The sequence below is a fragment of the Oncorhynchus nerka genome, linkage group LG9a (genome assembly GCF_034236695.1).
Source record: "Oncorhynchus nerka isolate Pitt River linkage group LG9a, Oner_Uvic_2.0, whole genome shotgun sequence".
Taxonomy (NCBI): domain Eukaryota; kingdom Metazoa; phylum Chordata; class Actinopteri; order Salmoniformes; family Salmonidae; genus Oncorhynchus; species Oncorhynchus nerka.
This window is the reverse complement of record NC_088404.1, coordinates 63,316,879-63,342,088: the sequence shown is the minus strand read 5'-3', so window position 1 is coordinate 63,342,088 and position 25,210 is coordinate 63,316,879. Positions and strand designations below refer to the sequence as shown.

The 25,210-nt window shown below is 40.2% G+C and overlaps 1 protein-coding gene across 1 annotated transcript in view; it reads left to right on the top strand.

Moving 5' to 3' along the window:
• The window catches only part of brsk2a (BR serine/threonine kinase 2a), an 88,681-nt gene that overhangs the window by 31,823 nt on the left and 31,648 nt on the right, over positions 1-25,210 (top strand). The window contains exons 5-8 of the mRNA XM_065022163.1: positions 2,032-2,196; positions 4,625-4,722; positions 5,143-5,293; positions 20,929-20,993. Coding sequence (XP_064878235.1) covers positions 2,032-2,196; positions 4,625-4,722; positions 5,143-5,293; positions 20,929-20,993 — 479 coding nt within the window. The remainder of the gene's footprint in view (positions 1-2,031; positions 2,197-4,624; positions 4,723-5,142; positions 5,294-20,928; positions 20,994-25,210) is intronic.

Below are 25,210 nucleotides of genomic sequence, written 5' to 3'. Positions count from 1 at the left end.
ACAAGACGGGAAAGTCTATAGCTTCAACCGCTCGCTTTGTCTGGTAGGAACTCAAATTCTCAAAAATCAGTAGGATCCAAAACAGGGATGCACGTCCCAAGTCCTGTCCCATTATGTCAGCCACTTGTTTTTACGTGGCAAAATTACTTTTCACAGAACACATATCCTTAAGTGATTTAATTTCTCTCGAAAGCAGTTTCTCCAGGGATTCCTTAACTGCTTGTTTGACCATTGCCTGCATCAAAGTTTGTTGATTCAGAGCCTTCAATGTGGCAGAGTTGGTTGTATCCTCAATGGTCTTAGTTGGCTCAGTGTCTTTGTTTGAGATGCATTTAGGCTTCCCTGTGCCTTGAGTGTCCTCGGTTCATCTTATTAAGCATTTTGAAGGTTCAGAGGCCAGTTGTCAGTAATTTATTACGGCTTTTGGTCTTTAGAGACTTTACTCAGAACTACACAAATCTAGAATTGGGATGGAGTGACTGGGAGGACATCAGACACTTTTCTGGGGTGTGTGTGTGGGGCCTCCACTCATCCCATTACACCCCAAGTACACCCCCACTAGCCACTATACCTTAATTTTTAAGGTAAAACAAACCAACCACAGTACCTAAGTGGCTTAAGTGGTCTTTCTTCAAATGCATGTACAATGTATGTATCCACATACTGTATTTAGTTAGGCGAAAAAAAGGCAGTACAGATATGTACTTTGCTTTATATTGTTTTTCTGTGCATTTCTTTGTATCTTGATACATGTCTGCTCAACCCACATTCCCACACTCTATATATGTAATGTTTACAATAACTATGAATTTATACTATGATGATCCCATTCTAAGGAATGCCCACCGCACTCAAATGCCATATCTGCTAAAAATGTTTTACTTAGTTCTTCAATAATAGATGGAACAGTTAAGGTTAACTTTGATTCTATACAAGTAAAGAACAACACAATCCAACTTATCCCATGGAAGGTGCATGGGCTCCATGATGGGGTAAAAAAGCATATGGTTCTCGAACACTTAAAGTCAGCAGATGTGGTTCTCTTGCAAGAGTCAATGTACATAAACAAATTATCATTCTTGAACATAAAAGAGGAGTCTGCCAAAAGGCACCTCAAGGACTCTCAGACCATGAGAAACAAGATTCTCTGGTCATGTTTTAAGTGTAAAACTAACAATGACTCAATAACCCATGCCTTCTGGGAATTCTATGAAGTCCAAAACTTGTGGGCGGAGCTAGAATGTTGGCCGTCAGAAGTATTACAATGTTAACTTACTTTTAATCCGTCTGTCTGCATATTTCAAGACATAGCATATGGGGGTGTAGTGAGATACCCAATGGACTGGACGATTCTCTTCTCATCACTCATCTTGAGAAAACGTATACTAAAAACTTGGAAATCATTTAATCCACCATCATTAACACAATGGAACAAAGAAATGATTTATTATTGAAATAGCATGGGTGACCTGGGAGACTGAGAAAAACTAATTGGTACAATTTAAGGCCATGTGGCAAACAATAATGCAGGCAATAGGGATGGGGTTGTGAGCATGCAGATCTGGGCAAATGAGATGTAGTCTTTGTTTGTGTGCGTCTGTAAATTGATGTTCGTATATGTATGTTTGTATCTGGTTTTAAAAAATGGGGACCATTAGAGATATTTGAAACTCACGTGTGAAAAGGTTAAATGATTCCCGATTCTCATCTGATTCTTGAAATAGTCCAACTGGGATTTCCGGAAAACCTGGGAATTTTGGGAAAGTTACTGAAACTTTGCGACCGTAGTCCTCCAATATTTCCTCATCTTAATTTTGCACATGACCTTTGTATTCGGGTAAATCACTTATTGATGTAAATGTGTTTGCTTTGCATCCCAAATGGCACCGTATTCCCCACATAGTACTCCACTTTGACCAGCTCTGGTCAAATGCGGTGAACCATAAAGGAGCAAGGAATTACACTCTGGACTCCCGCGTACCAAGTGGCAACACCACTATACTAACACTACCCTCTATGCTGTTTCCTCAGAGGTGGTAAGAATGAACCCGAACCAGAGCAGCCTGTTCCCAGGAAGGTGGCTATACGGAGCCTGCCCTCTACAGATGACATAGATCCGGATGTACTGGACAGCATGCATTCTCTGGGCTGCTTCAGAGACAAGAACAAACTGATGAAGGACCTTCTCTCGGAAGAGTGAGTAGTGAAGGAGGGATGGATGGAGGGGTGAGGAGGGAGGAAGGGGAGCAAGGAGGGTGGAACAAAGGGGGGCGGGAGAGAGTGAGGAAAGATGGATGGAAGGGATGGGGAAGAGGGAGTGAGAAAGGATGGAGGTGGGTGACGGGAGGGAGGGGAGGACAAATTAGGATATGGTGGGAGAACAATGGGTGAAAGAAGATCAGAGAAAGATGGATGAAGGAAGGAGACAAGATTAGATGAGATGATAGGGTGGTGGATGGTACAAAATGAGAAGGGACATAAGAGAGAAGGGACAGGAGAAGAGAGGAGAGGACCATAAGGACTCAAGGACATGAGCACAGAAGGCAGACGAGAGGAGAAAGAGGGAAGGTTGTTGAATGGAGGTGTGAGCATTGTGGAAGGTGAGCGGAGGAGAGGGAGAAAGGGAAAGGGGAGAGGGGAATTGTCTCTAAGCTCCAGAGGCCTTGGGATCTTATGAAATCCTTTGAACCTGTTGCTTTGGATGTCAGCAGATATACGTCACTTTGCTGTTAGCACACGACTTTGGCAGCAGTGCTTATACCAGCTGCTGCACACCACCACGTAACAAGCTCCTGGGTCACACTGTTTCTGCACTGCAGGGTTTGTGTGTGTGTGAGTGCATGTGGGAGATAGAGAGAGAATGTGTGTGTTTGTGCTCATGTGAATACCTTTAAGCATTTGTGATAGAGATAGTGTAGTTTGTGTGCTTGTTTCACTGTTGGAGCATTTTAGAGCGTCACAAATAAAGCAAAGCGGCGATGCCTTTAGGGCAGGGGTTGTGTGTTGAGATTGCGTTACCTATGACCTTCCTAAGGGCCTCTGAAGGTTTCAGTGTGGTTCTCTGAAGGTTTAGTTATGATTCGCTGTGAAGGGCCCATGCATCATCCCTAAAGTTCCCTTTTTTTTACATTTCAAGTGCTCTTCAGTTTTCTGTTATCTCTCCTCTTTATTTTCCTTTCTCTCCCATTTTCTTATTTGCACTCTCTCATTCGTTTCTCACCCTTCCGTCCTCTCCTCTCTTTCCTTACTCTTTCCTTTCTTTATTTCCCTTCTCTCCTCTCTACTATTCTTATCATCTCTCTGCTCTCTCTCTCCTCCTCTGGGTCTGAAAGCAAAAGAAAGTCGGAAGCGTTAATTCCATTTATTCTTCTTTTCTTTTTTTAGCTGAAGTTGCAGGTCTTCATCTATCGCTGCATTCCCCAGACCCTTCCTTTCCATATGCCATATTACAACCGGGGCTCTGAATTTCACAGCCAGAGGAAATCGATCCTTCGTCTGGATAGGCCAGAAAATGTGACTTGTCACCTCCTATGCAAATGAGGAGTCCGATTTCACATACTCCATCTCAGCTACGAGCGTAGAGTGGCATCTGAAACAGGATACTGAGCTCTTTCACAGAGCGTACAGCATTTGATGTTGCACCATTCACAGAGCATTCTGTACATGAAAATGTCAGTCAGAACAGGTCCAGAATATAAGGGCACAAGGTGAGACCCAGATGCAGACACAGGAGGCAGATGGTTAGAGTCCAAAAGGGGTAGGCAAGAGAATGATCGTGGACAGGCAAAAGGTCAAAACTAGTTCAGAGTTCCAGAGGTACAGAATGGCAGGCAGAAATTAAGTCCAGAAAAACAGGCAAAGGTCCAAACCAGGAGGACTAGTAAAATAGAATAGAAAAGCAGGAGCACGGAAAAAACATGGTGGTTGACTTGAACATACAAGACAAACTTGTACAGAGAGACAGGAAACACAGGGATAAATACACTGGGGAAAATAAGCGACACCAGGAGGGGGTGGAGACAATCACAAGGACAGGTGAAAGAGATCAGGGCATGACACAGAATCATTACATTTTCAGATGATTTTTATTTAACTGTTATATGGTCATAGCTGGAGCTGTTTCAATGTGCTAATTGTGTATGAAAAAGACATGCGTGAAATTGACAGATGAATTAACTCAATGTGCATTGAAGACGTTGTACGTAATGAGCTTGGAGTGGCTGAATTTAAAAAATATACAGTGGGGAGAACAAGTATTTGAAACACTGCCGATTTTGCAGGTTTTCCTACTTACAAAGCATGTAGAGGTCTATAATTTTTATCATAGGTACACTTCAACTGTCAGAGACGGAATCTAAAACAAAAATCCAGAAAATCACATTGTATGATTTTTTTATGATTTGCTTTATTTATAATTTTATCGATGTCTAGCGAGGTAATAAAAAGTATGTTTTCGGCTGTCATGGAGCATGAAGTCTTTAAAGGAGTGACAGTTGCTCCATTGAGATGAATGGCTGCTATTAGCTATACACTATTAGTTTTGGTTTATGTAGTATCAACCAACCTAATCCTCCACTTTTTGCTCAGATCAATCCCCTTTTGTCATCTTTCTTCTGCTCTGCAGAGATAACCAGGAGAAGATGATCTACTTCCTGCTGTTGGACCGTAAGGAGAGGTACCCCAGCCACGAGGACCAGAACCTGCCCCCACGCAACGAGATTGGTAAAATAAAATGACCAAGCCCAAAATCACAAGACAGTAGCAAATGTAAAATCTATGTTGACGGTGAATCTTCTCACGGAAATCTTCTCACAGACATTTTCTCACGGAAATGTTGACGGTGTTAACTCACGGAAATGTATTACATCAAGCACTATGGGAAGAAGCCCTCCCCACCTGATTCAACTAGTCAAGGGCTTGATAATTAGTTAAGTTAAATGAGGTGTGTTAGCTCTGGAATATATCAAATACATGGAATGACTGGGGAACCAGGGAGAGGTTTGAGTGTGCGCTAACGCATGTGCTTGACTGTCAAACTGCACTGTAGCTAGTGTGTGATCTTCTCTCTCTCTATCCCGCTCTATATACAGTATATATATCCTTTCTCCCCTCTCTCTGTCTCACTCCCCCTCCTCTCCTCAGACCCCCCCAGGAAGCGTGTGGACTCCCCCATGCTGAACCGCCATGGCAAAAAGAGACCGGAGAGGAAGTCTATGGAGGTGCTGAGTGTCACAGACGGAGGCTCCCCCGTACCCGCCAGGAGGGCCATCGACATGACACAGCACGGACAGAGGTACACAAACACACAGGAACAGAGGTACACACACAACCACACCCATGCACACACACACACACACACACACACACACACACACACACACACACACACACACACACACACACACACACCAAGCACACATACAGCACACACACTTTGAATGTGTTTGACCATGTTTCCCTATCCCATCACACCAGCACCCATCAACTCTGCATGGCATCATTGAGACACCATTAGTCTCTTACCATCTCCACTCTTCAATATTTTGGATATTGTACAAGTGCAATCCATTCACCATTTGTTTTATGCTCTAGATTGACAAGATAGTGGTAAGACAGCAGACAATAGGGCTAGTTCTATCAGTGGGCAGTGTTGTGGTCTGACACACAAACATGTACACAAGCATGCACACGTGCACGCACGCACACACACCCATAGGCAAACTGACAGATGGACGGACCAATGTCCGTCCATCCATCCGTCTGTCAGTTTGTCTATGGGTTTGTATGTCATCAAGGCAAAGGGTGGCTATTTTGAAGAATCTCAAATATAAAATATATTTTGATTTGTTTAACACTACTTTGCTTACTACATGATTCTATTTGTGTTATTTTGTAGTTCTGATGTATTCACTATTATTCTACAATGTAGAAAATAGTAAAAATAGGTGTGTCCAAACTTTTGACTGGTGCCATATGTGGATTTTACATTGGAAAAACCTGCACATTATTAAGGGGAAAAAATACATTTTAGTTTTACAGAAATTATAACAAACTGTAATTTGGATATCATCTGTTTTGGTAATTTTTTATTTCAGATAGTATTATATACACACTGCCTTCTGAAAGAATTTAGACCCCTTGACTTTTTCCCCATTTTTTTAGGTTACAGCCTTATTCAAATATGTATTCAATTATTTTTTTCCACTCATCAATCTACACACAATACATGACAGAGCAAAAACAGGTTTTTAGAATTATTATTGAAATATCACATTTACGTAAGAATTTAGACCCTTTACTCAGTACTTTGTTGAAGCACCTTTGGCAGCGATTACAGCATCGAGTGTGCTTGTTACTGACGGTACAAGTTTGGCACACCTGTATTTGGGGAGTTTTACCCCATTCATCTCTGTAGATCCTCTCAAGCTCTGTCAGGTTGGATGGTACACAGCTATTTCCAGGTCTCTCCAGAGATGTTTGATCGGGTTAAAACCTCTTGGGGCTAGGGGGCAGAATTTTCACTTTTGGATAAATAGCGTGCCCAATTTAAACTTCCTGCTACTCATGCCAAGAATATAAGATATGCATATTGTTCATAGATTTGGATGGAAAACACTCTGACGTTTCTAAAACTGTTTGAATCATGTCTGTGAGTATAACAGAATTTATGTAGCAGGCAAAACCCCAAGGACTAACTGTTCAGAATTCTTATTTTATTTTTCTCTCTCTGTTCCCTGTCTTGTTGTTGCCAAGGGATATTTCATAGGAACTTGTTTTCAGTTCCTACTGCTTCCACTGGATGTCACCAGTCTTTGGAATTTGGTTGAGGTTATTCCTTTGTGCAATGAAGAAGTAGGCCAACTCAGAACTGGGTACACTTTTGTGAGTTGCTTAAGATGTGAAAAGTGGTGCTGGTTTGTTTTCTTTCCTGTATTGAACACAGATTGCCCCATCTACAATTTGATTGATTATTAACATTTAAAAATATTTTGGCAAAGTTAATAGGCAACTTTTGAAATATTTTGTAGTGACGTTGCATTTTTTTGTAAGCTGTTTTTTTCTGGATCAAACGCGCTTTATAAATGGACATTTTGGATATATATGGACGGAATTAATCTAACAAAAGGACAAATTGCGATGTTTATGGGACATATTGGAGTGCCAACAAAAGAAGCTCGTCAAAGGTAATGCGTGTTTTATATTTTATTTTAGCGTTTTGTGTAGCGCCTGCAGGGTTGAAATATACTAACTCCTTTGTTTACTGCTGGTGCAGATGGTGCAGGCTATCAGATAATAGCTTCTTATGCTTTCGCCGAAAAGCATTTTAAAAATCTGACATGTTGGCTGGATTCACAACGAGTGCAGCTTTAATTGAGTATCTTACATGTGTGATTTAATGAAAGTTTGAATTTTATAGTATTTTATTTTAATCTGGCGCTCTGCATTTTCCCTGGCAATTGGCCAGTTGAGACATTTGCGTCCCGCCTATCCTAACTAGTTTTAAAGTCCGGGATCTTGCTGGGCCACTCAAGGACATTCTGAGACTTGTCTCAAGCCACTCCTGCGTTCTCTTGGCAGTGTGCTTAGGGTCGTTGTCCTGTTGGAAGGTGGACCTTCGCCCCAGTCTGAGGTCCTGAGCATTCTGGAGTAGGTTTTCACCAAGGATCTCTGTGTACTTTGCTCCACTCATCTTTACCTCTATCCTGACTAGTCTCCCAGTCCCTGCCGCTGAAAAACATCCCATAGCATGATGCTGCTACCACCATGCTTCACCGTTGGGATGGTGCCAGGTTTCCTCCAGACGTGACACTTGACATTCAGGCCAAAGAGTTCAATCTTGGTTTCATCAGACCAGAGAATCTTGTTTCTCATGGTCTGAGAGTCTTTAGGTGCCTTTTGGCAAGCGGGCTGTCATGTGCCTTTTAATGAGGAGTGGCTTCCGTCTGGCCACTACCATAAAGGCCTGATTGGTGGAGTGCTGCAGAGATGGTTGTCCTTCTGGAAAGTTCTCCCATCTCCACAGAGGATCTCTAGAGCCCTGTCAGAGTGACCATCAGGTTCTTGGTCACCTTCCTCACCAAGGCCCTTCTCCCCAATTGCTCAGTTTGGCCCGGGTGGCCAGATCTAGGAAGAAAAAATTGACGAAAAAAACGAGTGACTAGCACTGAGATTGAACCCGCTATCCTCGGCGGGTGTAACAAAAAACAAATCTGCCCAATTAGCTGTTCGCTTTCCGTACACCCACTTGTGTTGATACGCCTATTTATGTTGACAAACATGTTCCAGCAGCTATGTTGAGTTGCAGTTACCCCAGACTCCTCTTTTGCTTGATTTGGGCTCCCGACTGGCGCAGCGGTCTAAGGCCAACTGTATCTCTGTGCTAGAGGCGTCACTACAGACCCTGGTTCAATTCCAGGCTGTATCACAACCAGCTGTGATTAGGAGTCCCATAACAATTGGCCCAGTGTCGTCTGAGTTAGGGTTTGGTCGGATCAAATCACCGAGGTGACAAGGTAAAAATCTGTCGTTCTACCTCTGAACAATGCAGTTAACCCACTGTTCACCGGTAGGCTGTCATTGTAAATAAGAATTTGTTTTAACTGACTTGACTAGTAAAATAGAAAATAAATAAAACATTTGATTTCAAAACCAGCCCCAAAGCTGATTTGTTTTTTAATTTAACCCCTCTACCGAGCTGTACATCCTTCACCCCTTATGGCACGCATTACAGGGCTGAAGCTAAGCTGAGCTGTGTATGGGGAGAAGGATGTTGGTGAGAGAAGTCAGTGTGGGTTTCTGGTTTATCTATGTCTTGTGCTTTTTGTCATATCCTTGATTGAACAGTATTCTCTGCTGGGGGAGGTGTGTGGTTGTTAGTTTGTGCACAAACGTGTGCGTGCGTGCGTTCGTGTGTGTGAACGTAACTTTATCTCTCCCCGGCAGCAAACTTTTATCGACAGTTTTGAGAATCAGGAGAACTTTACATCAGAGTGTGTCAGAAAGAAGACTGGCTTTGAAACATATATTATGACAAGCCAATCTCGGCGTGTACACTGACGGAAGGGAAAGATAAGTATTTTGGAATGGAATGCATTTGAACTCAAGCTACATAGACGAAACATGTAAACCCCAGTCACTGTCCAGCATTATGTCATTATGTCTAGTTTGGTTCCCCAAAATTGAAAAACTTTTATTTTTCTTTCTTTCTTTTTTATTGGCAAATATTGTAACACACATCGGGGTCAAATGTTATCATACAACGTAATAAAATGTAATAATTCCACAACAGAATGATGGCAAAACTGTATCTTCACAGCAATGGGAATCATAATTTTTCAGCTTTTGTGAATATTGTTTGAGTAGATTTGGAATACATGATTTGCAGTAGCTGTACCATGCAGATAATATGGTACATATTTTAGTATGATCTGGATATATATTTTTCTTACATGAATGACCAATTCATCTTGTATTATAATAAAGTGGGCTGGAAAATCTTTAAAAAATCACAAAAACACAGCCTCATCTTAATCCTGAAGGTGTGCGAGGAGAAATTGAGGAGAGGTTGATTGATTGATTGAATTTATTACAATTTAAGAGAATACATAAGGGAGCTTCAGCCGGTGATACCTCCACATACAATTTTTTTTAAATCATCAAGGATAACACAATATAGCTTAAAAGCTTATTTCCATTGTGGTCCTTTTGTAAAGGGAAGAGGATGCAGCAAGGTTAGGCGGAAATTGAAGCGACAAGAAACAATGACAGACATTTATTTACATTATATTTAACATGAGATTATAAGTACAATTCCCTTTCCTAATAAACAACTATGGACAGGTACATCTCTCTTGTTAATACTATGGGGAAAAATATCCACCTGTAATATATAAATGTATGTTTTTTTTTTGTTTCATTTCGCCGTTTCTTATGTATAACATTGCTCTGGGGAGGCGATTGAGTGTGTTGGACTGATGTTAAAGTGCCCTTAATATAAATATACACACAAGTAACCACAAATAAAACAAACTGTGTCATCAAGCACATATAGACCTGGGTATTGTTCATTAGGGCACACAATGCTTTAAATGCTTATCAACATTTTGCAGAGGAGAATGAAAACATACTTTTCTTATTGGTTGGACAAATCCACCAAATCCCTCAGTGTTTCTGTCAGTTTTCTTCCATTTGGTGCAGAATGAACATGACCCATGTCTTGGTTCATTTGGAGGTTTGTTGGGGTGAATAGTGAATATTAGCATTCACTCCGTGTCAGAGTCATGGAGAAAAATAACTAGATAAGGAGAGACAGAGAAAGGGTAGCTAGAATACTCTTTTTCCATTTTCCTTGAGGTCCCAAGTCCCCTCAACTCGAACTCTCACTCACACATGCACACCTACACAGACTGACAGACAGGCCGACAGACAGACACAAACAAACACAGCCCTCAATATTTCGGACCCCTTGTCTCAGACCTCCTTTGGTCCTATTACCACTGACCATTTACTTTGGTTCTGTTGTGTTTTTGAAGACTCCATGCCCCCTTCCCAGAACCTCTTGTACTCATTCCATCCCCCACAGTGCACCACTGCACCCCTGTGGATGTATTGGATGGACATCAGATGCAGCGATTTGTCACATACACACACCTCCACAAAGAGTGTATGGGAAAAGTTTGGACTTGAGGAGTTTCCCAGACAAGGTATCAGTACAAACCCAGCCACACACACACACATTTTTTCTCCAGTATAAGCCCTAACTCTCAATACAGGGGCCCTTTGTTTCCATTTGGGAAATGACAGATTGGTTAGCTACAGAATGTGTTTTACCCCGACAAACACACACACACACACAAACAAACTGGAAATATTTTTGTACAGAAGTGGATGTAACACCGTGTTATATTCTCCTACATTCAATTCACATTTACACAAACTTCAGAGTGTTTTCTTTCAAATGGTAGCAAGAATATGCATATACTTGGTTCTATGCTTGAGCTACAGGCTGTTAGATTAGGGTATGTCTTCAGGCGAAAATTGCATAAAGTAGGGGGGGAACTCTAAGAGGTTTTAAATAAAGTCCACCTGTGTGCAATCTAAGTGTCACATGATCTGTCACATGATCTCAGTATATATACACCTGTTCTCTAAGTCCCAGAGTCTGCAACACCACAAAGCAAGGGGCACCACCAAGCAAGCGGCACATTGAAGACCAAGGAGCTCTCCAAATAGGTCAGGGACAAAGTTGTGAAGAAGTACAGATCAGGGTTGGGTTATAAAAAATATCCAAAACTTTGAACATCCCACGGAGCACCATTAAATCCATCATAAAAAAATGGAAAGCATATGACACCTCAACAAACCTGCCAAGAGAGGGCCACCCACCAAAATTCACTGACCAGGCAAGGAGGGCATTAATCAGAGAGGCAACAAAGAGACCAAATATAACCCTGAAGGAGTTGCAAAGCACCACAGTGGAGATTGGAGTATCTGTCCATAGGACCACTTTAAGCCGTACACTCCACAGAGCTGGGCTTTACGGAAGAGTGGCCAGAAAAAAAGCCATTGCTTAAAGAACAAAATAAGCTAACACGTTTGGTGTTTGTCAAAAGGCATTTGGGAGACTCCCCAAACATATGGAAGTCTGGTCAGATGAGACAAAAATTTAGGAAAACGCTATGACTAGCACAAACCCAACACCCCGAGGACATGGCTCTAACACATTATTGACTTTGGGGGTGAATAGTTATGCATGCTCAAGTTTTCTGTTTTTAGTCTTATTTCCTGTTTTATTTCACAATAAAAAATATTTTGCATCTTCAAAGTGTTGTGCATGTTGTGTAAATCGGCAGGGTAGCCTATTGGTTAGAGCATTGGACTAGTAGCCAAAAAAAGTTGCAAGTTCAAATCCCCCAGCTGACAAGGTACAAATATGTCGTTCTGCCCCTGAACAGGCAGTTAACCCACTGTTCCTAGGCCGTCATTGAAAATAAGAATTTGTTCTTAACTGACTTGCCTAGTTAAATAAAGGTAAAATAAAAAAATACAAATACAAACCCCCCCAAAAATCTTATTTTAATTCCAGGTTGTAAGGCTTTGTTGCCTTACAACCTGGAATTAAAATAGATTTTTGGGGGGTTTGTATTTGTATTTTTTTATTTTACCTTTATTTAACTAGGCAAGTCAGAGACATGAGAGACATGAGAGACATGCCAAGGGTGAATGCTTTCGCAAGCCACTGTATATGTTTATAGTTGATTAAAGAATTGGAAGTTAAGATAACCTGAACATGTGGTAGTTGGTTTGGTGTCTCTAGCTTGAATAGTTCAAGAGTTACTGGTTGTGAGTCATTTTATGCTAATTTATACTAGTTCGAAATCAATCAAATTGATTTGTCACATACACATGGTTAGCAGATGTTAATGCGAGTGTAGCGAAATGCTTGTGCTTCTAGTTCCGTCAATGCAGTAATAACCAACAAGTAATCTAACCTAACAATTCCAAAACGACTATCTTATACACACAAGTGTAAAGGGATAAAGAATATGTACCTAATGAGTGATGGTACAGAACGGCATAGGCAAGATGCAGTAGATGGTATCGAGTACAGTATATACAAATGAGATGAGTAATGTAGGGTTTGTAAACAAAGTGGCATAGTTTAAAGTGGCTAGTGATACACATATTACATAAAGATGCAGTAGATGATATAGAGTACAGTATATACATATACATATGAGATTAGTAATGTAGGGTATGTAAACATTATATTAAGTAGCATTGTTGAAAGTGGCTAGTAATATATTTTACTTCAATTTCCATCAATTCCCATTATTAAAGTGGCTGGAGTTGAGTCAGTGTGTTGGCAGCAGCCACTCAATGTTAGTGGAGGCTGTTTAACAGTGATGGCCTTGAGATAGAAGCTGTTTTTCAGTCTCTCGGTCCCTGCTTTGATGCACCTGTACTGACCTCGCCTTCTGGATGATAGCGGGGTGAACAGGCAGTGGCTCGGGTGGTTGTTGTCCTTGATGATCTTTATGGCCTTCCTGTGACATCGGGTGGTGTAGGTGTCCTGGAGGGCAGGTAGTTTGCCCCCGGTGATGCGTTGTGCAGACCTCACTACCCTTTGGAGAGCCTTAAGGTTGTGGGCGGAGCAGTTGCAGTACCAGGCGGTGATACAGCCCGACAGCATGCTCTCGATTGTGCATCTGTAGAAGGACAATGACCCAACACATCTCCCCACTATACCAGTGCTCCAGTTGTCTAGATAGATGCGTAGGGTTAGCAGCTTTTTTATCTCTCCATATTTTTCTTTCTAGACAAACAATCCTTTATCCGATTTTGTTTTCCTCCACATTCGTAGTTTGCTTTCTGTCTTTAAGTTTGGTGTGGGTTTTGTTCATAGTGAACTTTCTTTGGAAAACCCCAAAGTGTCTTTCAAAACCCCTCCTAAAACCTCACTTGTTTAGTTTTTGTTGTTGATCAGGGTCTCTTTTTTAGTTTCCGCTTCTGTTTGAGCAACATTTTTGGTTTTGAGGAACAAAAGAAAAAGTTTATGAATTTGAAGTTAGAATAGCCTGAACATGAAAAAGTTGGTTTGGTCTGTCTAGCTTGAATGGTTCAAGAGTTAATGTTTGTTGGTTATTTTATGATCATTTTTATTCAGTACACTCGGAAAGTACTCAGGCCCCTTGACCTTTTCTACATTTTGTTACGTTACAGCCTTCTTCTAAAATGTATTAAATAAAACATTTTCCTCATCAATCTACACACATTACCCCATAATGACAAAGTGAAAACTGTTTATTTTTTTTATGTTTCAAAATGTATAACAAATAAAGAATATAACTTATTTACATACGTATTCAGACACTTTACTATGAGTATGAAATTTGAGCACAGACGGGTGCATCCTGTTTCCAATGATAATCCTTGAGATGTTTTTACAACTTGATTGGAGTCCACCTGTGGTAAATTCAATTTATTTGACATGATTTGGAAAGGCTCATACCTGTTATATAAGGTCCCACAGTTGACATTGCATGTCAGAGGAAAAACCAAGCCATGAGGTCGAAGGAATTGTCCGTAGAGCTCTGAAACAGGATTGTGTCAAGGCACAGATCTGAGGAAGGGCCTTGGTCAGGAAGGTGACCAAGAACCCAATGGTCACTCTGACAGAGCTCCAAAGTTCCTCTGTGGAGATGGTTCTCCTTTTGAAAGGTTCTCCCATCTCTGCAGCACTCCACCATTCAGGCCTTATGGTAGAGTGGCCAGACAGAAGCCACTCCTCAATAAAAGGCACATGACATCCCGCTTGGATTTTACCAAAAGGCGTCCAAAGGACTCAGACCACAAGAAATAAGATTCTCTCGTCTGATGAAACCAAGATTGAACTCTTTGGCCTGAAAGCCAAGAGTCACGTCTGGAAGAAACCTGGAACCATCCCTACGGTGAATCATGGTGATGGCAGCATCAGGGACTAGGAGACTAGTCAGGATCGAGGAAAAGAAGAACAGAGCAAAGTACAGAGAGATCCTTGATGACAACCTGGTTCAGAGAGCTCAGTCCCTCAGAATGGGGCAAAGGCTCACCATCCAACAGAACAATGACCCGAAGAACACAGCCAAAAATAACACAGGAGAGGCTTCGGGACAAGTCTCTGAATGTCCTTAAGTGGCCCAGCCAGAGTCCGGAATTGGATGCAATCGAACATCTCTGGAGAGACATGAAAATAGCTTTGCAGCGACACTCCCCAGCCAACCTGACAGAGCTTGAGAGGATGTGCAGAGAAGAATGGGAGAAACTCCCCAAATACAGGTGTGCCAAGCTAATATCATCATACCAAAGAAGACTCCAGGCTGTAGTCGCTGCCGAAGGAGCTTCAACAAAGTACTGAGCAAAGGGTCTGAATACTTATGTAAATGTGATATTTCAGTTTTTTTTTATTATAAATTAGCAAACTTTTTTTTTTTAACTGTCATTGCTTTGTCATTATGGGCTATTGTGTGCAGATTGATGAGGGAAAAGTGAAGGGGTCAGAATACTTTCCGCATGCTCTGAAGATGGGAAAGAGAGAAAATTGACATGGTATTATCAGTAAGTAACCAGTATAAATACAGGTATTCTGGTTGGTAATGGTGTACTTGTCGAGGAAAATACTGCATAAGACATTGAGGAGACATTGAAGAGCCGAGTGGAGGATACTCACGTGTACATGGAGAGGCAACCATAGGTGGAGTTGACTCATTTTGTCTCGTAGTTGAACATCTCTCTGGCATCTCAGACATTAGACTAATGGAGAGAGATTACAAGGGAATGGGGGTTGGTGTGTGTGTCACAGTGTGTGACTCAATGTGTGTCACCAGAGTGGTATACTATGAAGCAAGCTAGATCTAGTCAGTCTTTTATAAAAGCTAGCCAACTTTAGTTAGCTTCCCATTCCAGGTCAGGCGTCATCCATACTACAATGTTGTCACTCGCATATTATGAAAAACTGCTCCTGGTCTTCTTCTTCTAAGATATCATGGTGGTCCGTAAAGAAACGTTAGAGGTGCATGCCAACACCTACTGTACTGGAGTGTGTAGTCTATCACAGCTTACAGACTAAATTAATAAAAATAAAAAACATTAACAAAAACTCAACCTAATTATGTACTACTAAGAAAATAAAAAAAGAGCCCTATTAACGACTATGAGGTGTACCATTTTGAAAACCAACCACTTTAGGCTGCCATTGACAACCTTGTTGTATCATTCCATTTCAAATTGTTCTAGTGCACATTAACTTGTGGTGGCAGGTTATGTGCTATTATCAGACCTTCCAGGGAAAAAACATGGAAATGAACAGAAAACTATGTTTTAAGTGAAAAATTTGCATTTGTCTGAAGCCAATAAAGACAGGAAATTCTAAGCTAATTTGAGCTTAGCACTAACAAGGCATTTTAGCATCAGCAGCTTGACTACTACTAGAGTACTGTAGCTTTATTGATCTACCTCAACAACAGATGTACTCACATTGGATGGGTTGATTAGGATTCAAACCTCTCAAACAGCCTTTTTTTATTTTTTATTTTTTTTACCTTTATTTAACCAGGCAAGTCAGTTAAGAACAAATTCTTATTTTCAATGACGGCCTAGGAACAGCAGGTTAACTGCCTGTTCAGGGGCAGAATGACAGATTTGTACCTTGTCAGCTCGGGGGTTTGAACTTGCAACCTTCCGGTTACTAGTCCAACGCTCTAACCACTAGGCTACCCTGCCGCCCCATATGTGGCCTAATGCATACTCTTAGAGTACGTTTACCCAATTAATGTACTTGTTAATGTAAACTTTTTTTTTTCATGTAAAATGCATATCTGCCATTAGGGAATCTGTGCAATGATCCTAATCTTAACATATGCAAATTGGTTCTTAAAGGGGAAATCTGCAGTTCAAACAACAAAGCCACACCCACCACTGTTTTGGTAAAAATCTGAAGAATTGGGGGTGAGGAAATGTTACCACTCTCAAATTCATAAGCACTCTGGAAACAAAAGAAAAATTTGGACCATGTTCAGAGGCTAACTTTTTTTCTTCTTAAAAATTACATGGTTTACAAACAATTGAGTTGATCAAGTAAATATTTTGGGTTCTGATTGGGTATGACAATTGGACTAAGCACATGAGGCATTTATTATAGAAGTTATAACTTCAAGAATCAACGGGTGTGTGTAAATAATTGAAAAGTTAAAAAAAATTATGAAGCACTTACAGATTGACCCTTTAAATACTATACTTTATAAATGTTTTGGGCATAGTGTAAATGTCTTACCCTATCATAACACAAAATATAAGGTTGCATTACTCCATTGTTTATAACAGGAACATAAACCATGTATAGCTTCGAAATATGTTGAAAAGCTGTCAACTACACTACTGTTCAAAAGTTTGGGGTCACTTAGAATTGTCCTTGTTTTTGAAAGAAAAGCAATTTTTTTGGTCCATTAAAATAACATCAAATTGATCAGAAATACAGTGTAGATATTGTTAATGTTCTAAATGACTATTGTAGTTGTAAACGGCAGATTGTTATGGAATATCTACATAGACATACAGAGGCCCATTATCAGCAACCATCACTCCTGTGTTCCAATGGCACGTTGTGTTAGCTAATCAAAGTTGATCATTTTAAAAGACTAATTGATCATTAGAAAACTATTTTACAATTATGTTAGCACAGTTGAAAACTGTTGAGCTGATTAAAGAAGCAATACAACTGGCCTTCTTTAGACTAGAGTGAAGAGGCGACTCCGGGATGCTGGCCCTCAAGGCAGAGTTGGGAAAAAATGCCATATTTCAAACTGGCCAATACAAGGAACATATTAAGATGTGCAAAAGAACACAGACACTGGACAGAGGAACTCTGTCTAGAAGGCCAGCATCCCGGAGTCGCCTCTTCACTGTTGACTTTGAGACTCATGTTTTGCGGGTACTATTTAATGAAGGTGTCATTTGCGGACACTCTAATGTACTTGTCCTCTTGCTCAGTTGTGCACCGGGGCCTCCCACTCCTCTTTCTATTCTGGTTAGAGACAGTTTGAGCTGTTCTGTGAAGGTAGTAGTACACAGTGTTGTACGAGATCTTCAGTTTCTTGGCAATTTCTCGCATGGAATAGCCTTCATTTCTCAGAACAAGAATAGACTGACGAGTTTCAGAAGAAAGTTCCTTTGTTTCTGGCCATTTTGAGCCTGTAATCAAACCCACAAATTCTGATGCTTCAGATACTCAACTAGTCTAAAGAAGGCCAGTTTATTTGCTTCTTTAATCGGGACAACAGTTTCAGCTGTGCTAACATAATTGCAAAAGGGTTTTCTAATGAATTAGCCTTAAAATGGTAAACTTGGATTAGTGAACACAAGAGGGATGGTTGCTGATAATGGGCCTCTGTACGCCTATGTAGATATTCCATAAAAAAGCAGCCATTTCCAGCTACGATAGTCATTTACAACATTAACAATGTCTACACTGTATTTCTGATCAATTTGATGTTATTTTAATGGACAAAAAAAACAAAAAAACATGGACATTTCTAAGTGGCCTTAAACTTTTGAATGGTTGTGTACCTTGTCCATTTCCCATCTTAAAAAAGCTTATGTATAAGGCTAGGTCAAATGTAGCGGTAAGGAGCGGTTTCCCCCGACACACATTACACCTAGTCTACGACCAGAAGTAATTTTGAGCTTAATCTGTGTCCGGGATAACCTCTCAATAACATTTTAAATACATTTGTGGAATGGGATGATTTCTTATATGAAAAAGCACATTTACATTAAAGTACATTAATTGGGTAAACGTACTCTAAGAGTATGCATTAGGCTGTTTGAATCCTAATCAACCCATCCAATGTGAGTACATATGTTGTTGAGGTACAGTAGATCAATAAAGCTACAGGTCTCTAGCAGTAGTCAAGCTGCTGATGCTGAAAAGCCTTGTTGGTGCATAGGTCAAATTAGATTTACAATGTCCTGTCTTTTTTGGATTTTATTGGACAAAAGCTAATATTTCAGTAAACTGTTTTGTATTAATATGTAGATGGTTGGAACTGTCAGGGTCAGCTTTTTGAATAAAGCCGAAAAGGTCATCTTAACTGACAAGGTGTCATCCCCACCCACCCATACACAGAAATACACTCAGACACACACAAATGTTTGTTTTAACAATAGCGAGGCCATGTACAGGGGGTACCGGTACAGAGTCAATGTGCGTGGCACCGGTTAGTCGAGGTAATTGAGGTAATATATACATGTGGGTAGAGTTATTAAAGTGACTTATGTATAGATAATAACAGAGAGTAGCATCAGTGTAAAAAGAAGAGGGGGGGGGGGGCAATGCAAATAGTCTGGGTAGCCATTTGGACTCTGTTCAGGACTCTTATGACTTGGGGGGTAGAAGCTGTTAAGAAGCCTCTTGGATCTTAATTTGGTGCTCTGGTACCGCTTGTCGTGCTGTAGCAGAGAGAACAGTCTATGACTAGGGTGGCTGGAGTCTTTGACAATTTTTATAGCCTTACTCTGACACCGCCTGGTATAGAGGTCCTGGATGGGACCCCCCTATCCACATCGATGGAACAGTAGTGGTAGCAAGTTTTAAGTTCCTCGGCATACACATCACAGACAAACTGAATTGGTCCACCCACACAGACAGCATCGTGAAGAAGGCGCAGCAGCGCCTCTTCAACCTCAGGAGGCTGAAGAAATTTGGCTTGTCATCAAAAGCACTCACAAACTTTTACAGATGCACAATTGAGAGCATCCTGGCGGGCTGTATCACCGCCTGGTACGGCACTGCTCCGCCCACAAACGTAAGGCTCTCCAGAGGGTAGTGAGGTCTGCACAACGCATCACCGGGGGCAAACTACCTGCCCTCCAGGACATCTACACCACCCGATGTTAAAGGAAGGCCATAAAGATCATCAAGGACAACAACCACCCGAGCCACTGCCTGTTTACCCCGTTATCATCCAGAAGGCGAGGTCAGTACAGGTGCATCAAAGCTGGGACCGAGAGACTGAAAAACAGCTTCTATCTCAAGGCCATCAGACTGTTAAACAGCCACCACTAACATTGAGTGGCTGCTGCCAACACACTGACTCAACTCCAGCCACTTTAATAATGGGAATTGATGGGAAATGATGTAAAATATATCACTAGCCACTTTAAACAATGCTACCTAATATAATGTTTACATACCCTACATTATTCATCTCATATGTATACGTATATTCTGTACTCTATATCATCTACTGCATCCTTATGTAATACATGTATCACTAGCCACTTTAACTATGCCACTTTGTTTACACACTCATCTCATATGTATATACTGCACTCAATACCATCTACTGTATCTTGCCTATGCCGCTCTGTACCATCACTCATTCATATATCTTTATGTACATATTCTTTATCCCCCTACACTTGTGTGTATAAATAAGACAGTAGTTTTGGAATTGTTAGTTAGATTACTTGTTGGTTATTACTGCTTTGTCGGAACTAGAAGCACAAGCATTTCGCTACACTCGCATTAACATCTGCTAACCATGTGTATGTGACAAATAACATTTGATTTGATTTGATTTGGATGGCAAGAAGTTTGGCCCCTGTGATGTACTGGGCCGTACGCAGTACTCTTTGTAGTGCCTTGCGGTCAGAGGCTGAGCAGTTGCCATACCAGGCAAATCAAAAGAGCGATCAAATCAAATCAAAAGAGCGAAAAAGAGGGAGAGCCAAATAAAGGAGACAGACATTCTTCTGGCAGAACATGAACAGCTGTGCTGTCTGGGAGTTGATATACTTGTGTGTGATGGAGACAGATTGTCCTGTGATTGTTCATTTTGGAGCACAGGTTATTGATGTCATCTGCTGGAATTTTTGAAATAACAAAAACAAGACAAATAGAAACCAAATGAATAGATGAGCTTTACTTCATATGTGCCCCAGGAACCTTTTCACTGCCACAGAGAGAAACAATATTAAAAACAGCTTTGATTTGTTTGATTGGTCAAACAGCAAATACATTCGAGATAAATGTCAGATTTCCAGGGTGTTTTTGTTTTTGGAAAGCACACTAATAATAAAACTCAAGATATGTGGGGAACGTTTTTCTGCAAATGTCTAATTTACGTCAAAAGTTGAATGTTACATTTGAGTGAAGTTCACATTCAATGTAACATTCTATGAATGTCCTGGTGTGAACCTGTTTCAATAGCTCAATGCTTCTAGAGAGCTTTGTAGCATCCTAGCTGTAGTGGTTAGTCTCATGTAATGCTTTTGCCAACTCCTTACCCTCTCACCTCAAACGCTGTCGTTTTCCATGTTTCTTTCTCTCTTAACACTGAGAATTTGATGTGTGTGTGTCTGTGTGTTCGTGCATGTGTGTGTCTTCCACAGGTCAAGGTCCATAAGTGGAGCATCTTCCGGTCTCTCCACTAGCCCTCTCAGCAGCCCACGGGTAAGTACCTCTCCCCAATCCTCCCCCACCCACCTCACCCTCTTTATCAGGACCCCTGTGTTTTCCCTCAGGCATCACACAGGCCACCCTTAAACCTGCTGCCTGTCTATGCCTTGATTGGTATTTGTTTTTATGTCATCACATGAGACAAACACAGTCAGCGTAGCTAGATGCTCCTGACCAGGATACTGAGGATAGGACCTTGGCCTGAAACAAATATAGGATCTACACTGGAATTACTTAGGCATTAGTCATACAACATAGAAGAAAAATTATAGTCCCCTACTAATGCATGTGCCAGAGGCTGGTCTAGTGGTAGTGCTGCAGCCCCTGGACCACATTATGTCTCAGGTGACAGGGGTTTGATTAACTCTGCAACTCTTCCAACTGTTGACTTTTTTCACAACTGCCACCAATTTGGCAGCAAAACATTTACAATAAAGACATAATTGACATCGTAAAATGAAAAAAAGTGTGTACATTATCTTTATTGGGGATATTTAAAACTTCTTATGGCTAGGGGTTCCGCTAGCGCCACCCCCTCAACATTCCGCTGAAAAGGCAGTGTGGGATATTCAAAAATATTTTTTTGAAATATTTAACTTTTACATATTGACAAGTCCAATACAGCAAATGAAAGATAAACATCTTGTTAATCTACCCATCGTGTCCGATATTTAAAATGTTTTACAGCGAAAACACAACATATATTTATGTTAGATCACCACCAAATCCAAAAAAACACATAGCCATTTTCCCAGCCAAAGATAGTCACAAAAGCAGAATTAGAGATTAAATTAATCACTAACCTTTGATAATCTTCATCCGACGACACTCATATGACATCATGTTACACAATACATTTATGTTTTGTTCGATAATATGCATATTTATATCCACAAATCTCGGTTTACATTGATGCCATGTTCAGAAATGCCTCCAAAATACCCGGAGTAATTACAGAGAGCTACGCCAGATAACAGAAATACTCATCATAAACTTTGACGAAAGATACATGTTTTACATATAATTAAAGATACTCTGGTTCTTAATGCAGCCGCTGTGTCAGATTTTTTAAAAACGTTACGAAAAAAGCATATCATGCAATAATCTAAAACGGCGCTAAGACGTAACAATATTTCTCCGCCGTGCTGGAGTCAACAGAAATACGAAATTACATCATAAATATTCCCTTACCTTTGATGATCTTTCATCAGAATGCAGTGCAAGGAGTCCTAGTTTCACAATAAATCGTTTGTTTTGTTCCATAATGTCTATTACTAGTGTCCAATTAGCTGCTTTTGCTAGCACGGTTAGTTCACATGTCCAAAATCTGGCGCTGGTCCAGGCGAACTTGGACGAAAACTTCAAAAAGTTATATTCCAGGTCAAATAAACTGGTTAAACTAAGTAGAGAATCAATCTTCAGGATGTTATTTTCATATATATCCAATAACGTTCCAACCGGAGCATTCGTTTTTGTCTGCAGAGTCATGGAACGCAGGCGATATCAACAGAAATGTGCGCAACCAAGAACTGGCATTCTGACAGACCAGTGACTCATTCCCCTCCCATCCGGTCATACATCACACTAGAGGCTTCATTCCATGTTCTACTGACTGTTGACATCTAGTGGAAGGCGTAGGAAGTGCGAACATATCCATATCTTGTTTGGATGTGAATAGGCGATGACCTGAAATTCGACCAGCCCCAAAATTTCCACTTACTGTTATACTCACAGTTACTGTTTTTTTCCCCACTTACTGTTCTGTTATACTCACAGACATAATTCAAACAGTTTTAGAAACTTCAGAGTGTTTTCTATCCAATGGTAATAGTAATATGCATATATTAGCATCTAGGACAGACTAGGATGCAGTTCACTATGGGCACGCAATTCATCCAAAGTGAAAATGCTGCCCCCTAGCCCTAACAGGTTTTAATGCTGAACTCCTCATTAAACACCAATGGTATTCATTAAATGTATTCATTTTATTTAGGATAATGTTTTACAACTTCATCATTCTATTTTATTATTTAATATATTATTTATATATAATACATAATAAATATATCATAATTATAAAATAAATATATCATAAATATATAATAATAAATATGTATTATTTATATAATATTTAAATATTAGTTATGTGTTGTTATATGTGAGAAAGCCACACAGAGGTTCAGAGATAATTGCAGACACCTCTGATAATCTGAAGTCCCGAAAAAATCCATGTCATGTCATCTGATAAAAATATTTTTAAAAGTTACCAAATACCTGGTAGTTTACTGGTAAAGTTTCCAGCTGCCATTCCAACCCTACGCCACTCACTTCCTGTACTAGTTCCCTCTCACCTACAGTGCCTTGCAGAAGTGTTCATCCCCCTTGACGTTTTTCCTATTTTGTTGCATTACAACCTGTAATTTAAATGGATTTTTATTTGGATTTCATGTCATGACATAAACAAAATAGTCCAAATTGGTGAAGTGAAATTTAAAAAATAACTCGTTTCAAAAACGTATACAAAGTAAAAAGCGGAAAAGTTGTGCGTGCATATGTATTCACCCGTTTGCTATGAAGCCTCTAAATAAGATCTGGTGCAACAAATTACTGTCAGAAGTCACATAATTAGTTAGATTGCACACAGGTGGACTTTATTTAAGTGTGACATGATCTGTCACATGATCTCATATGCCTGTTCTGAAAGGCCCCAGAGTCTGCAACACCACCAAGCAAGAGGCACCATGAAGAGCAAGGAGCAATCCAAACAGGTCAGGGACATAGTTGTGGAGAAGTACAGATCAGGGTTGGGTTATAAAAAAATATCCTAAACTTTGAACTTCCCACGGAGCACCATTAAATCCATTATTAAAAAATTTAAAGAATATGGCACGACAACAAACTTGCCAAGACTCACGGACCAGGCAAGGAGGGCATTAATCAGAGAAGCAACCAAAGATAACCCTGAAAGAGTTGCAAAGCTCCACAGCAGAGAGCTTCATCTCAAGATATACAATTTATGTAACCAAATCAACCCTTCTGCCTCTCATGACTCCCATCTCCACTTACCTGGTGTTTCTATCACTGCTCGATTTCGGTAACACTTTACTTGACACCCAGCGTCATAACACTTTATGACATAGTCATAACCATGCCATAATATGTCATAACAGCTGACATAACTTGTCATAAACCTGTTATAATATGGCCATAACACTGTCATGGCATATGTATTTCGATCTGTTGTGACATATATTGTGTATAAACCCACAAAACCTACCACACTCGGCAAAACATTCTATTTCACCATTGCCTACGTGTCAACAGTATGTTTATGTTATATCCATTTTAAATGTATTAAATTATAATTGTAAGTGTACACACATTGATGTCAGACATGCACCTACCCTAATGATCTGTTGCTGATGGCTGGGATGAATGCAGGAACATTGTTATGACACTGGGTGTCAAGTGTTACCACAATTTATTTTAATGTCTAATAGAACTGGTCTATATTTTACAACAATATTTATTAATAAGACCTGTCATTATATTGTGAGAAACTGCAGTTTTATCAGAATTATTTTCTGTTTTGTCTTTTTAGATATATTAGTAGATATATTTCCTTCCTTAGTTAAAACCGTTGCCAGAAACATTAACAGAAAGCTCAAATCAATTAAATCTGACTTCAGTAGATGGAATAACATCCTTTTTCCCGTCAGAATATCTATTGTCGACATGTATATATTGCCATGGCTGAATTTCTGAAGGTCAATGCTTCCCATGGTTCCCCCTTCAGGCGATTGGGATTATTATATTCATAGTGCGATTTCAAAATGTATGTGGCAAGGTAGGCGACCCATGACAAAATTAACAAATGTCTTGGGGGTATGATATTTGTGTGTCTAACTTTCTCACTCATCATTGTTCACAATTCATTCAGGATTATCCATAATCATGGTAGCATCCACATTAATGTAGAAGTGTTGAGCGACATATTATGTTCTTATTTACAATAAAAGTGACTCTAAAATGACACAATATATTATTTATCATTCATTTCTATTTGGCACAACGTAATCTGAAAGACACCTAAAACAAACAGCAAATGCTTTCAACAAGTTTGTAAATTTGCAAGCATGACATAATCATTGCGTGCTAGTAATATTGTACCAAATACTAAACTTTTGACTACTTTAATACACATATAAGTGCATT